The sequence below is a fragment of the Equus caballus genome, chromosome 5, assembly GCF_041296265.1.
Source record: "Equus caballus isolate H_3958 breed thoroughbred chromosome 5, TB-T2T, whole genome shotgun sequence".
NCBI lineage: Eukaryota > Metazoa > Chordata > Mammalia > Perissodactyla > Equidae > Equus > Equus caballus.
Genome location: NC_091688.1, coordinates 92,322,132 through 92,336,158, shown reverse-complemented (window position 1 = coordinate 92,336,158; position 14,027 = coordinate 92,322,132). Strand labels below are relative to the sequence as shown.

Below are 14,027 nucleotides of genomic sequence, written 5' to 3'. Positions count from 1 at the left end.
GTTAAGATCCCAGAGAACTGATATCCCAAGGAATAGGCTTAAGGAAACATTGGCCTGCTCAGCCATTCATATTTGCTGCTTCTTCTGGATCCACTGGGCTATCCCATGACCCCAGGCATTGCTCACAGTGCTTCTTAAACTTCTATGTGCATACAAACAGCTGGGGATTTTGTAAAAATGTAGCTTCTGATTCAGCAGGTCTGAGGTGGGACCTGGGAGTCTGCATTTCTAACAAGGCTCCAGGTAAGGCTGACATTGCTGGCATCCACCATATTTTGAGGAGCAAGGCTCTAGAGGAATATTGCAGTAGGAAGATCATCACATCTCCAATCTCTTTATCTTCCCTGCCTAATTATGAATCCCCTGCTAAAATATTACTTTCATTATGTCACTTTGCTGGTCAAAAACTTTCAGTGGTTCCCTATTCCCTTCGACATTAGTCACTCAACAATAGATGTTTACTGAACCGTTATTGTGTGGTGAAGAGATTAAGACAGCCACTGACCTTATACAGTAGAGAACCAAGTGGATGAGTAAGAAACAATGCACAGAATGCTAGGAGCCAAAAGAAGAGGCGAACAGCCAATTTCCTGAGACTTCAGTTTCCTCTTTTACAAAATGAGGATTAAACTAGATCACTGCTATTTAATCCTCTAAGTGCACTGCAGCCACTGATACCAAGCTGAAGCAGAGTCTCAGCCCAGACCAATGAAATGCAGACTCTCAGTACCGCCTGCAGGAGCGCATGGGAAGTTCTTCAAAGCTCTCCAGGTGACTCTAACGTGCAGCCAAGTTTCAGAACCATTGGGCTAACCAATGATTCCCAAAGTGCTGCCCAAACCATCAATATCAGCATCACCTGGAAGCTTGTTAGAATGCACATTGTCAGGCCTCACCCCAGACCTACTGAATCCAAAACTCTGGGGGCAGGGTCTAGAAATCTGGGTTTTAATCAGCTCTCCAGGTGATTCTGATACACTTTGAAAACCACTGGATTAGACAATCAGTAAATTTCCCTCCAGCTCTAAAATGCCACCCTTCTTGGACCTCTGACAGCCTTTTGAAGGGCTTTAGTCATCCAGACTTTATAGACTAAAAGTATAAGCTCTGGAATTAGACTTCCTGGGTTTGAATCCCAGCTCTCACACTTAATTGCTGTGCACTCTTGATGAGTTATTTTAGTTGTCTGTGTTTCAGTTACTTAACTATAAAATGAAGATAATAATAGTACCTATTCTCATAGAGTTGTTATGAAAATTAAATGATTTCGTATATACAATTCACTTGGCAGAGTGCCTGAGCTGTGGTATTTCAGGTCGTTACTCAGTCATTACCCTCCTGGCAAGGACTGCCTGGCCACTCTATCCAAAATTGCACCCTACCCCTACCATTCCTTTGTCCCCTCCTCTGGTTTATTTTTCTCCTTTGCAGTTATCGCTCTCTAACATACTGCATATTTCACTTATTGCTTTGTTTATTATCTGTCTTACCCTTCTAGGGTGTAAGCTCTAAAAAATTAAAGATTTTTGTCTGTTTCTCTAAGAGCTGTATCCTCAGTGTCTAGTACAGGGTCTGGCACATTGGAGGTACTCAAAAAATATTAGTGGGATAAATGAGTGAATAAATGTTAACTATTATTAATATTCATATTATTAGCAATCCAAATTTTTCCTTATTGAGAACCAACAGCTTATACTTCCTGTTTATTGTTCCAAATTGTGCTTATGTCTTATTCCATGCTTTATTCAAATTCTGTCCCAACCTAACAGTGCCTTTCTATCTAATTTCAGCTCATTTTAGGCCCTGCTTAAGGCCTACCCCTTCCTTTAATGCTCCCTGATGACTCTAGCTCTCTAGCTCTCTGAACGTCTACAGTGTTTACTGTCTATCCTATACAATTCAACATTTAATTGTCTTAATTAATTGTCAGTGGAATGAGCAACTTCTAAGAAATTTACTGAAAGGGCTTCATCCTTCATGCAACAAGAATTCATGAAAAATTAGAGAGGAAGGTGACCCCAATGGAATCATGGGAAAACTTACCATTAATTAATTAGCCACGTATTCCTCAAATAACACAAACAATGCTCTACGTTTTACAAGGCACTTTTATAGACATCAGCCTAGTTTTGACTAGATGATCTCAAAGACTATGTCTCCTTGGTCTCAAATTTTCAAAACATCTTCAAGTAAAGTATGGAGAGGCCATTTCTTGAAGTGAAGAATTAAGAATAAATCATGAAAGTCATAATAGAAGTCATTATAGAACCCAAGAAGTTGTCAGATTCAGGGATGGCAAATTAGAGGCTTTCTTGCCCCTAGTCCTCTTGCTAACTGGGCCTGGAAGAGGCTCACCATCATCCCCAAGGCAGCCCTCTCAGCAGACATTATCAATTGATCAGAGCTGGCAGACAAAGGGACATCCATTTGCTACCCTAACCTAGTCCAACCAACTTCGCTCTAAAAGCAAAGGAAATGGATACCAAGAAATTTAAAGTGACTTGCCTAGGCACATACAGGGCAGCAGACCAAGACCAGAATGGGCCTCCTCACTCCTCGTCCAGGACTCTCTCCACTGCCCCTCCTAATTCATTTCTGAAATTTGGTATTTAAATTTCTATCCTAAAGCAATCAAAACACAAAAAGAAAACCTTTAACAGAGAGTTTTCACATTAATGCTCATGAATATAACATTGAAATGAAAATGACAGCTTAGAGTCGAGTGATAGACAGAGTCGGTTAGTCTGTTATTTATCAGCTGGGTTTATTTACCTAAGCCTAGAATGTGTCATGACTGGAAATAGACAAAACAGATGATTTTAATTCTACTGTCTCAGAAAAAGAAAAAGGAAACAGTCTTCATTAATAGGATCTGGGCTTAAATCCAGCCCTGAAATAACTTATACTACTGAATCAACTTTTTAAAGGTGACCTTTCATTCATTAATGGCAAAGCATTATTTTAAATATAGCTTAATCACTAAATTTAAATTACAGGAAAATGTACATATTTGAAGGAATATGAAAAAAGAGACGAGGGAGAGAAATAAACCTCTGTTTTAAAATAAATAATGACCATTTCCTGACCATGGAAATTACGCCGACGTTTTACAATTATAATTTTCCAAAGCCTCTCTCTAAAGCAGTTTCCCACATATTACAATCACCTTTGCAATTCAGTTGGAATGAAACTCACTTGTCAAATTTCACCTAGCCAATTGATAATTCTGTCTTGATTAACTCCCATTTTTAGGCATACTACAATTGGAGCTGCTTTTTTGGAAGAAATCAGCATCTAACACAGTTAGAAATTGCCTCCAGCACTGTCTGCATTACCCAAGGAAACCAGGATGACAACGGCAGTTCTGTCACTTCACAGAGTTAATCCATTTTAGTAACTATGTTACTTAGTTACAAGATACCAGCATCTGGTCCCTATCCTGTCCTTTCACTCTAAGAAGGTGAGCCTGACTCGTATTTGGGGGTAGCATGAGGGAAGTAGCAAACATACTGTCTCTTCTTTTCAGTATGCTTGCTGCCACCAAGTGGGGCTGGGGAGGGTGGATGCTCGTGAATTGAAACAGCCAGAAGCAGCTCAGGGCCTGCACTGTCCCTGCTCCACAGAAAAGGTTAGCCAGTTCAGGGCTTTTCCTAGGATCTGGATACACACAGGAACAATCCCAATGGGCCTCAGAAAACTCTAGCCACAAACTGATGCTTGCTAAGAGAGCCCCAGAAGGCTGGAGTGACTCTTAACTCAACCCCTTTTGTTGGTCAAGAGCCATGGTATTCCACAAATTGGGTCAAAACAAGAATGAAACCAAGAGCCCTGGTCAGACCCCATCATGCTAGCGCAGGCACCGATCATTTAGGCAGACAAGGTGGCCAAGACAAATCTTGACTTTTAGAAAGTGGACCAGTAGCTCCTGAAGAATGTCTGTGAACCACGGGAGCACTGTGCTCTTGGGCTTAGTCATTCTGAAAATTCAGAGATCACTTCCCCAGCATCACATTGTTGAATCATTTTTTCAATCAACCCATTTACTCATCTGGAAAGGGGGACAAGTACCCGAACTCACTTAGCAGAAATATTTTTAGTTGGCATCAAAGAAACCATTCACAATTATGAAAAATTCCGTAAAACACTACTATTCACATAATAAAAACCAAAATTCCTGAAAACTCACTGTGTGCTGGCTACTCCAACACAGTAAGGAGAGGATACATTTGAGAGTTGGAAAGATTTGATTCGCAATCAGTCGTGTCACTTCTTAGCTCCGTGACCATGAGCAAATTATTATCTTTGAGCCCAAGGTTTTTCACTTGTAAAATAATCATAATAAAATGTATTTCACAACGTAATTCTGAGGATTATATGAGAAACATAGGAAAAGGCATAAAAATGTCTAACCCATGATAGAAACTAAATCAATACTAATTTCCTTCCCCCATTTCCATTTTTCTAGTAAAGAAAATATGCATGTTGAAATGCTTTTGAATGTTGTATATGGTTTAAAAAATTAAGTAACATGTCAATGTCTTTATCTATATAAGTGTAGTTTATATTGCTAATTTGAAGAAACTTCTATTTATCTTTGTGATTATACATAAAAATTTAAATGAATTATAACTCTATGCAGTCATCTAGTTAAAAAATTCAAATGGGTCCCATTATCTGGATCTCTTTTTCCAGAAATATATTGTAACTTTATTTCTCTTCTAAGCAAGCCCACTATGATAGAAAAGAAAGAGAGAAGATCTATCCCTCTTCAGTTAAATAATAGCAATATTTTATGGCTTCTTTTCCATGGAGTCCTCTTTTTTGTCTTAGATAACATGCGTCTCTCAAAATATTTCTGGCTATCTGTCCTTCCAGAACCTGCTTATGGCCTCTAATATTGTAAATATAGCAAGACAGAGTTAGGAGCAAATACGCATAGTCCTACAAAAAAGAGGAGAAAGAAACGTTTGATGCATCTCAGAGAGTAGGCAGCAACAGTCTTATGGCCAAGAATAACAGCAGGCTTGTCCATCTGTCCATCATTGAAGTGAGTTGTGCCCACTAGTTATCAACAGGAGGTGGCCATGTGGGCATCACACTAAAATAGAATTTCTGTCGTCAGGAAGACAAGATGAGGGGGGAAGAAAAGGATTAACTGTTTCAGCATCAATTTCTGGGTTAGCATCATATATACAAAGAATTGCTATAGGTTTCTTCCTCATAGACCATAAAGCTTTTATCCACTCGTTAAACGTTTTCTGGGTGCTTTTTAGAAGCCAGGCCATGTGTTACCCACTACGGATACAAAAGATAATTTCTTTCTTTTAGGAATTCTGTTTCTAATGAAAGAGATAGAGAAGTAAACAAATAATTATAACACAGTAAGATGACAGCTAACGTGTATACAGTATGCCATGGGAACCCAAACAAAGAAATAATTTACTATGTAAAAATATGGCAACTTTACAAATTCATGAGTCATTTTTGCACAGGCACTATGCTAATTTTCTCTGTAATATTCCAGTGTTGTTATATGTGCTACAGGAGTGAGGCCAACCACAGAAGTAGAATAGAAAATTCAAGAACAAATAGATGGGTCTTATCAAATACATTTATCTTAGGGTATGGGAAAAAGTGTTGTTGTCTTTACCTTCATTTATTGCAGTCTTTTTTTAAGTACGTGTACATGTTTAATTTTTATATGGTTTTTAATCTTATTAACTCCATCTAAACACGTCAATTTCTATTTTCTATAGTAAGTTTGAGAATGTGACCATGGGACAAAATAGACAGATGTAGATATGGATATAGATGTAGGTGTACATGTAGATATAGATGTTGAGATAAATGTAGAAATAGACAGCTTCTTGGCTTCAGGATTTATTAGTTATGACATATTTCTTAAATTTCACAATGAAACATTTTCTTTCAGGCAATTTCCTAATAGTAAGTGAACACAGGGCACAGCATTTATTGGCATTTAACAAAATTAAGATGTTAATACAAATAAATCCTCAGCAGCTTTAAGGCATAACATAAAGACTTCCTTTCAGTTGCAGAAATGAATAAGGAGTGAATTGATGCACTCCCATTTAAATGAAAGTAGTAGAAAGTCTGAGTAAACTGTCAGCTTGAAAATCCTATTTAAATGTTTACTGGCTTTGTTACTAACACACGCACTTGGAAACACAAAATTTACCTCGGTTTCAGATGAAATGCATTATTCCTTTCCAAGGCAATGTTTGGTGCTAAATCATTTACCCAGGTCTCATCCGGGTTATCTCTAGTATTGGAGTTCCTCTTTGTTGTCCCTGAAGCCACACATTGCCCTGGAGCTACATGCACAAAGCTACTGGTGTTCCCCTCCAGAAGCCCTCCCCTGGTCATAGGAGCCAATGACACATTCTGAGATGGAGCACAAGGTATTTGCTTACCTATGGTACTAGCACCAGACTTGCCCAGCGTCCAGGACGACCATGAAGAACCCGCTGCAAAGAAAAACAGCCATCACTCTCCCTGCCTCCAGCTTGATGTCCTGTCCTGGTGGCCACCAAAACTGAAATGCTTTATCCCCTGACAAACTCAAGAGATCATAGTCACACTGTTACTATTACGCATCAATCTGACAAGACATGAAAGTCCTAACTTTTATCTCTAGTCCCTACTTCAGTCACATAATTAACCTTTTCCACATGCCAAAGTTTCATTTGTACCTTACTTATATATAACCTATCATCTCTAGGTAAGTAATTCCTGGTCACTGTTCTCAAGGTAATTCTCATATTACGACACCTAGCACAGCTTCACAGGTAATTTAATGTTTGCTGAATTTTTTGTATTGATATTGCTGGCACTGGTGGCGCTGCAGCTTGACTGTCCCACTCGTACAAGTATACAAGTGTTGTCCTATGAATGGACAAGTTTCTATCAAGATCTATGCTATTTTCTATGACTTTTGTTACAGATTTATAATCATCACAGATTTTCATTTATTGCACATAAAAAAACACAAAAAATTTGACTAAAAAATGAAAAGTAAATGTCCTTACAGAATGAGTCAAGTAATCACTCAAGACCAAGGAGTCTGAGTTATAAACGCTGTAGGAAAAGTCACTCGTTAATTTAAGGTCAAAGGCCTAAAAGCTACTTGACATTAAATGGAAGCCAAGAGAAGTATCAATTAGTGGAAGTAAAAAAAAGTGGATACTACTGTTGAAGAAATGGTTTCTTTCTGATGGTGAAAGTTGTGATGTCTCTTCTACGTTATCTAATAGCCGATATTCAGAAAAGAGAGAGAAACATTAAATGAGCAACATGGAAAAGAGCTCAGTGACACTCAACTTACGAGAGTACCGTGGTTCCAAGACTCCAGGAGCATGCCAGTGATGTTGTTTTGAGAAATTATTTTCCCTTAAAGCACTGCTAGACGTGGTAGCAACGCCTTGCTCTCTGCTCACATAAGCCAATATAAACTACAATGTAGTTGAAGCACAGTAAGGCCCTGGTAACTCTATCTCAGATACACTTCACCATTTGTAACACACCTCTGAATTTCAATTTGTGAACAAAATAAAAACCACTGTTTCTTTAGCACATACATACTACTTCTCAGGCATTGTGCCAATTTAATCCTTACTTCAGCCTGTGAGATCATTACTGTTATTCTCTTTTATAGAGGAGCAAATTGTTATTCTCCTTCATAAAGTAATCTCCCCCAGGCATGAGTACATTAGTAACACTGTATATTTGCATAAAAGAAAATTATGCAAATTTTCTGTCCTTTAAGTCAGTCATTCCTCAGTTTTCATATTTGAGAAACAATTGCAATGCACTCTCCGGGGGCGGAGACTCTGGATGCAGAATCCCCTGTAACACCTCGGGAGCAGCGGTCCCTGGCTGTGACGCCCACATGGCACAATGTATTTGCAGCCTTCAAGGAGCCCACGTAGATTTATCCTCTCTTGGGTCCTTTTTTAAGAGTCTTATTGGACCTTTAGATCTTATTTTTAATAACCTTTTTAATCTTTTTAAAATACTCAGCCAAAGATCAAAGCTACTACTTAGCTTTAAGCTCCACATTCTGTACCTTCCATTTTAATTTGTACTTATGCAACATTTTACTTTTTTTATAGCAGGGTAAAGGTTTTTCCTTCATGAAGGAATAAAATTTGCCCTTAAAGAAAATAGTTTTCATTTTCATTAAAAATTTACTAAGTAACTACCTTCTCGAAAGTTAAAGGCTAACCCTAAAGGTGGTAAATCGATGGATAAGACCTGGTCTGTCACTGCCAGGGGCTTAAAACCTAATTTGGGGGACAGAAATAGTAGGAATCAGGGTCAAAATTTAAAGTGGAGCCTCATAGTCCCTCTCCCAGGAACAACTTCTGACACCACGTTGCTTCGAGCTCTGACTTCCCAATATGAAAAAGGAGGCTGAAAACAATAATGCTCTAAGATAAACGTTCCAGTTCTGGTTCTAGCAATAACTAGAGTTGGAGGGGGTGATGCAGGAGAAAGGGAGCAGTTTCGGAATGGAGTTGTGTACGCACGGGGATGTGTTTTACCAGCGGCATCCCCTGCTTACCGGCCCTCCCTCAGAATCAGCGCTGTGGGGAGCTCCCGCGTGTCGAGGGAGGATGCCGGCCATCTCAGAGGTCAGGAGATTGGAAGGGATGCGGAACCACAATGTCTAACATGCTACAGTTTTTCAGGTGCAGCTCCTAAGGCACCATAGTGTATATTCATTTCTCTATTTGTCCTTATTTAACATTGAACAAATAAGACTTCACACAAAAGTCCAGATCAAGAGAGACTTAATTCAAGTAGGTGATTACCTTGGCGACTCATTAAGATAAGAAGCTGTCTCTTCAGAAGGAGGCCTGAACGCAGCAAAACTGAGTTGCTTAGAAAGGCGTCTGTGATAAAAACAAGTATGAAGATGGTTATCTAAAGCAAATGACTTTAACTTGTTAAAAACCAACCTTTTGGGAATACTCCCATAACCTACTGTGATTTACGCTCCTGAGAAACCCAGAGAATTAGCCTCTCTTCCAACATAAAATACTACAGCTACCTACTCTCTCTCGAGACGTCATTCTCCTCTTTACTACTAAAATAAAATCCTCAGTGCCACAGCCTCCTAAATCTATCTCAGTCCTTATTTTTATTATCTCCTCTCACACCTCACATCCAGCTGTAAAATGCATCCCTAACCAGTGGATGTCTCTATCCTGGTCTCCTCCCAGAGGCACCCTTTTTTCAGCATCACGTTTATGTTTAGCTGCCACACCAACCAACGAATTAATTGTGATCTACGACATTTTTCTTTTGAGTTTAGCTTCTTTTTGGTCCTAATTTTAGAAAGAGGGTTTTTTTAATGATTAAATAACATATAACTCATTGTAAAAATTTGTTATAGACAAGTATTTTTTAAATGAAAGGGAAAAGCCACAATTATACCATGTAGAGATCACTACTAAAATTTTATTTTTTCTATGTATGTTTTTTAACTTTTTAATTTGAAATAATTTTAGACTTACAGAAAAGTTGCAAAAATGGTACAGAGAGTCCCCGCACTCTCTTCACTCAGCTGCTCCTACATCTTCCATTCCTATGGTATAATTATCGAAATCTTTGTACATTTTGACAAGGTTGAAATCACACTTTTTGTTCACTGCTTCTTAAATTTAATATGACAGCATAAACATTTCTATTATTTAGAAGTTTTCAAAAACATCATTTTAATGTCTAAATAATGTCATCCTATGCAAATGCATATTTCATTGAACTGTTTCCACATTGTTGGTCTCTCATTTAAAATGTGTATTAGTCATTTTTATTTCATCTTTTGTAAATTATTTATTCAGGCTCTTTGCCCATGTACTCGTGGGTGTCTGAACGTATGGCTTACAAATTTATGTAAAGCTTGCATATTAAGAACATTAAGCTTTTGACTCAAAGATTGAAAATATTTTTTATTAATGATTGCATTTTGATCATTTGTTTTCATTTTGATAATCAAAAACAGTTCTGCCATTTGAAAACAAATTATCTCTTTTATAGTAGAAATTTGTAATTGAAAGACGTCTTCATAAAATAAGACTCTCGTCCCCTAACTCAGTGTTTCTCAAACTGAGACCCACCAATCACTAACATCGGAAGATGTGACTGTTGGGAATTATGGGAATTTCTTCCCTTAAAAAAGGGTTTATATATTATTCAAATTTAACAAAAACTGAAATAGGTACAAAGGTGAAAGGGGTAATCCCAAGTTATAATAAGGTGCTGTGTCACACAAAATAAAAACAGTGTATCAAAGGATCAATTTGTATTGTATGTTCTCTAGTGTTAATTATTTTATACTATTTTAATATCTTATAAATATTCATAACTAAACTAAAAACTAATTTCTTTTTTATTATTACAAATTGAAAATCAGAAAGCTATATTACACTTCAGCAATACCAAATTGCTTAAAAGTCCCCCAAACGGCCCAAGCTTCCTTACATCTCCCACCACTGTCCCACTGCTTCCTTTGCCCGGCGTCTCTCCTGCCCCATGCCGCACCCCCACCAGGCTGAAAGCTCCTGGGCCTCATTTCTGTTCCACCACACCACCTCTTCCTCCCCATATTGTCTTAGTTATCGCCTTCTCTGATAACTTCTTCTCTGTGTTTACTTTTCTGTCATATGTTAAATTTGTTTCTACAGGCGCCCCCTCCCCTACTGTCAGTAACCTGAGAACAGGAGACTCCAGCGCATAGCAAAGTTCCAGACATATAGTAAGAGCCCCACTAATGTTTATAAAATGAACCGAACTATCCATAAAAGGTGACAATCCTCTGGGAGAGTTATAAGAAACTCGACCTTGTTTTCTGAATTATGCTGATAAACAATACTGCAAGCTCTTCGGCCAGCTGGGCCATCAGTTCTGTCTCATGGGTCCACAGTGTCACTTTGGCACTGTCAAATGCTTTCTACTCAGTCACAGAAACTCAAGCAGAAAGGAACACCTTTCCTCAGGTAGAAGATTAAAAATCATTCATTTTTTCTTTAACTGTTCATGTTAAAATAATTTCAAACTTACGGGAAAGTGGGAAGGATAGAACAAAGAACTGTTGTATACCCTTCAACCAGATTCACCAGTTGTTATCATTCTGCCATATTTGATTTCTCTCTCTTACTACACACACACACCCCCACCACAAAATAGTTTTCCTAAACCATTTGAGAGTTATTTGCAGAATCATGCCTTTTCATCCCTAAATACTTCAGTGTTCATTTCCTGAGAACAAGAACATTCCTTTGTGTAGTCACAGCACATTTACCAAACCCAGGAATATAAAACTTGGGTGACGCTTTTATCTGACATATAGTCTATATTCCTTTTTCTCCAATGGCCTTTATAGATTATTTTCCCTCTGATCCAGATCAAAGATCACACATTACACGTAGTTGGCATGTCTCGTCAGTCCTCTTCGTCTGGAATAGTTCTTCATTCTTTGTTTTTCAAGGCATTGAAATTTTCCAAGAGTACCAGGGTAGTTATTTTGAAGAATTTCCCTGTGGGTCTGTCTGATGTTTCTGCATGATTAGATTCAGGTTATGCATCTTGGGCAGGAATACTACATAAATGTGATGTTCTCAGTGCATCACATCAGGGACCAAATCTCAGTTTATCCCATCATTGGTGATATTAACTTTGATCGACCAATAAGGTGATGCCGGTCAGGTTTCTTTGCTATAAAGTTACCATTTCTCACTTTGTAATTAATAAGTAATCACTGGGGAGACACCTTGATAATATATAAATATGCCATTCCTCTTCAAACTTTTAGCATGTACTGATTATTCCTCTGAATCAACTGTTTCCATAGTGGTTGCAAAATGGTGATTTTCCTACTTGCATTATTCCTTCTATGTTTATCAGTTAATATAACCACTCTTTTTTCTTAAAGGTTTTCTCCTTCATTTGTGTTTTTATTCCTAATAAGTATGTCCAAATTCTAGACTTTTTCAAAAGATCTTTTTAAATCTATCTTTTAAATGTTCTCACATTTTTCTTTAATTTTACATTTTCAGTGTTACATGTTAAGAAGCCTGTAGTTGACATTTCTTACTGATCCACTTAAGCATTTTTCTACTTTGTTTGAAATCTCTAAGTCTTGCTTCAAACCTCTAGTTATAATGCACGACTAGCCCTGTCTCCTTACAATGCTACCTAATCAGTCCTGGAAAATCTCTCCCTCCTCTCTCAGAATCTTGTTAATACTTCTCTGGTTTGTACAGACTAATTCTCATTTTTTCATGTTTCAGCACACAGTGGCGAATAAGGAAGACAGTCTAATCCTGCAATTGAGGGACCAGTAACCTTGTATTTTACTAGTTCAATTTTGTGTTCAGACAAGAATCAAAATGAAATCCTCAGAGAATGGATAACTTCAGTGAAAAAAATACTTCAGATGTTAACTTTCTGAAATTTAATAATTTTTTAAATGTACGTTTTTACTGTTAAGCAACCGCTATATTAAACAATAATTTAGGCTATTTTGCTACTAAATATTATTAAAATTCTTTATTTCTGAAGTTCTATCTCCAGTCAGTACATTTAGGGTTACAGGCCCCAAAATATGCTCTTTTCCCAAGTCAAGCAGCCAAGTCAAGAAGTGCCACTCTATCTGAAAGGGACTAACAAGGACCCACAGATGACGTACAACACTTATGTCCATAAAGATTGTTTATAATGAAATCACCAAGAAACAGCCAACACTGACTGTGTACAGTGAAAAATAATTTGAAACCTGGAAACTATGGCATAGAGGACAGATTTTCAGGGCTGGAAAGGATCTCGGTGGTCATATCCAGTTAAAAGCTCTCCCACTTTGCAGATAAGGAAGAAGTATTAATTAAAAATGCAAAACAGAGGTTGACGATCTGAAGAGTAAGTCCATTAGTGTCTCTGTGACACAGTATCAGGCTTGTCAAGCCCCGCCTAGCTCCCCATCTTTGGCACCCCTCTTCTCTCAAAAGCTATGGCTGTAATCTCAGTCCCAGCCTGGTTTCTACAAGCAATCCTGATTTTAGTGAGATTCAAGGAAATTTAGCCAACTTCTCTAGAACCGACAGCAAACTAATTATGCTCTTTTTTCCTAACTCTGACTTCATATGTAGAAGATCTGCCCTGACTCCTTGATCAAATTCCCATCTTGAACCAATGATTGACCTGTTCTATCTGTTGGCCACCATCCTGCCTAGATCTTCACATATTAGCATAATTGAAAATTTTCCACCATCTTGCTCTTCCTTCCTGTTAATACACCTCTGTCTCTATATGTTGAATTACTCCACCTCATGTCGAACCCTGTGATCTTTCTCATCTGTTCATTTGTTCCACATTTATTCAGTACCTCCTCTATGTCAAGCATTGTGCTAAGCACAGGTGCAGATAGTAGTGATGAAAAGGTGTACTTTAATTCCTGACCTTAAGGAACTTCCATTCTTGTGAGGGTGACAGAATGTAAGTGAATTCACAAAGAAACAGCCATGTAATTACCAAGTGAGAAAAGGATCAGGAAGGAAATAGGGAATAATGGAGTTTATTTAGGGAAAACCTCTCTGGGAAGGTAACATGAAGGATGGAGATTTGAAGGATGAAAATGAACTAGCCATGTGAAGTGCTGGAAAGAGCATTTAAGTCCGGAAAACAGCAATTGTGAATACTCTAAAAATGCTTGGGGAGTTGGAGGAACTAAATGGAGGCATGTGTAGTTGGAATATATTGAGGAAAGAGAGACAATGCTTAAACGAGAAAGGAGAGGCAGATCACGCCAACCCTTGTGGACCAGGGGAAGGAATTTGGATTATAATATAATTGTAATGAGAAGCCATTGAAGGCTTTAAGTAGGGAAACCACGTGATATTCATTTTTAAAAGATAACTCTTGCAAGTTGAAAAAAGGTGTTCCAACAAAAACATGTACATAAACCTTCACAGCAGCATCATTCATAATAGTCAAAAAGTGGAAACAAC

At 37.9% G+C, this 14,027-nt stretch overlaps 1 protein-coding gene and 1 non-coding gene across 11 annotated transcripts in view; both read right to left on the bottom strand.

Annotated features, from left to right (window-relative positions):
- Positions 1 to 14,027, bottom strand: part of SLC44A5 (solute carrier family 44 member 5) — a 316,589-nt gene that overhangs the window by 251,798 nt on the left and 50,764 nt on the right. For 8 of the 10 annotated variants that reach the window (XM_070267482.1, XM_070267481.1, XM_070267484.1 and 5 more), the window contains exons 2-3: positions 8,835 to 8,915; positions 6,435 to 6,488 (exon numbers count right to left, since the gene is read on the bottom strand). The exons of the other annotated variants lie outside the window; for them this stretch is intronic. In XM_070267482.1, coding sequence (XP_070123583.1) covers positions 6,435 to 6,488; positions 8,835 to 8,847 — 67 coding nt within the window. In that variant the 5' untranslated portion in view covers positions 8,848 to 8,915. The remainder of the gene's footprint in view (positions 1 to 6,434; positions 6,489 to 8,834; positions 8,916 to 14,027) is intronic. 10 annotated transcript variants of the gene reach the window in all.
- LOC111773686 (U6 spliceosomal RNA) lies at positions 5,449 to 5,554 on the bottom strand. The gene has a single exon (XR_002808381.1). It is a non-coding gene; the product is annotated as a U6 spliceosomal RNA (small nuclear RNA).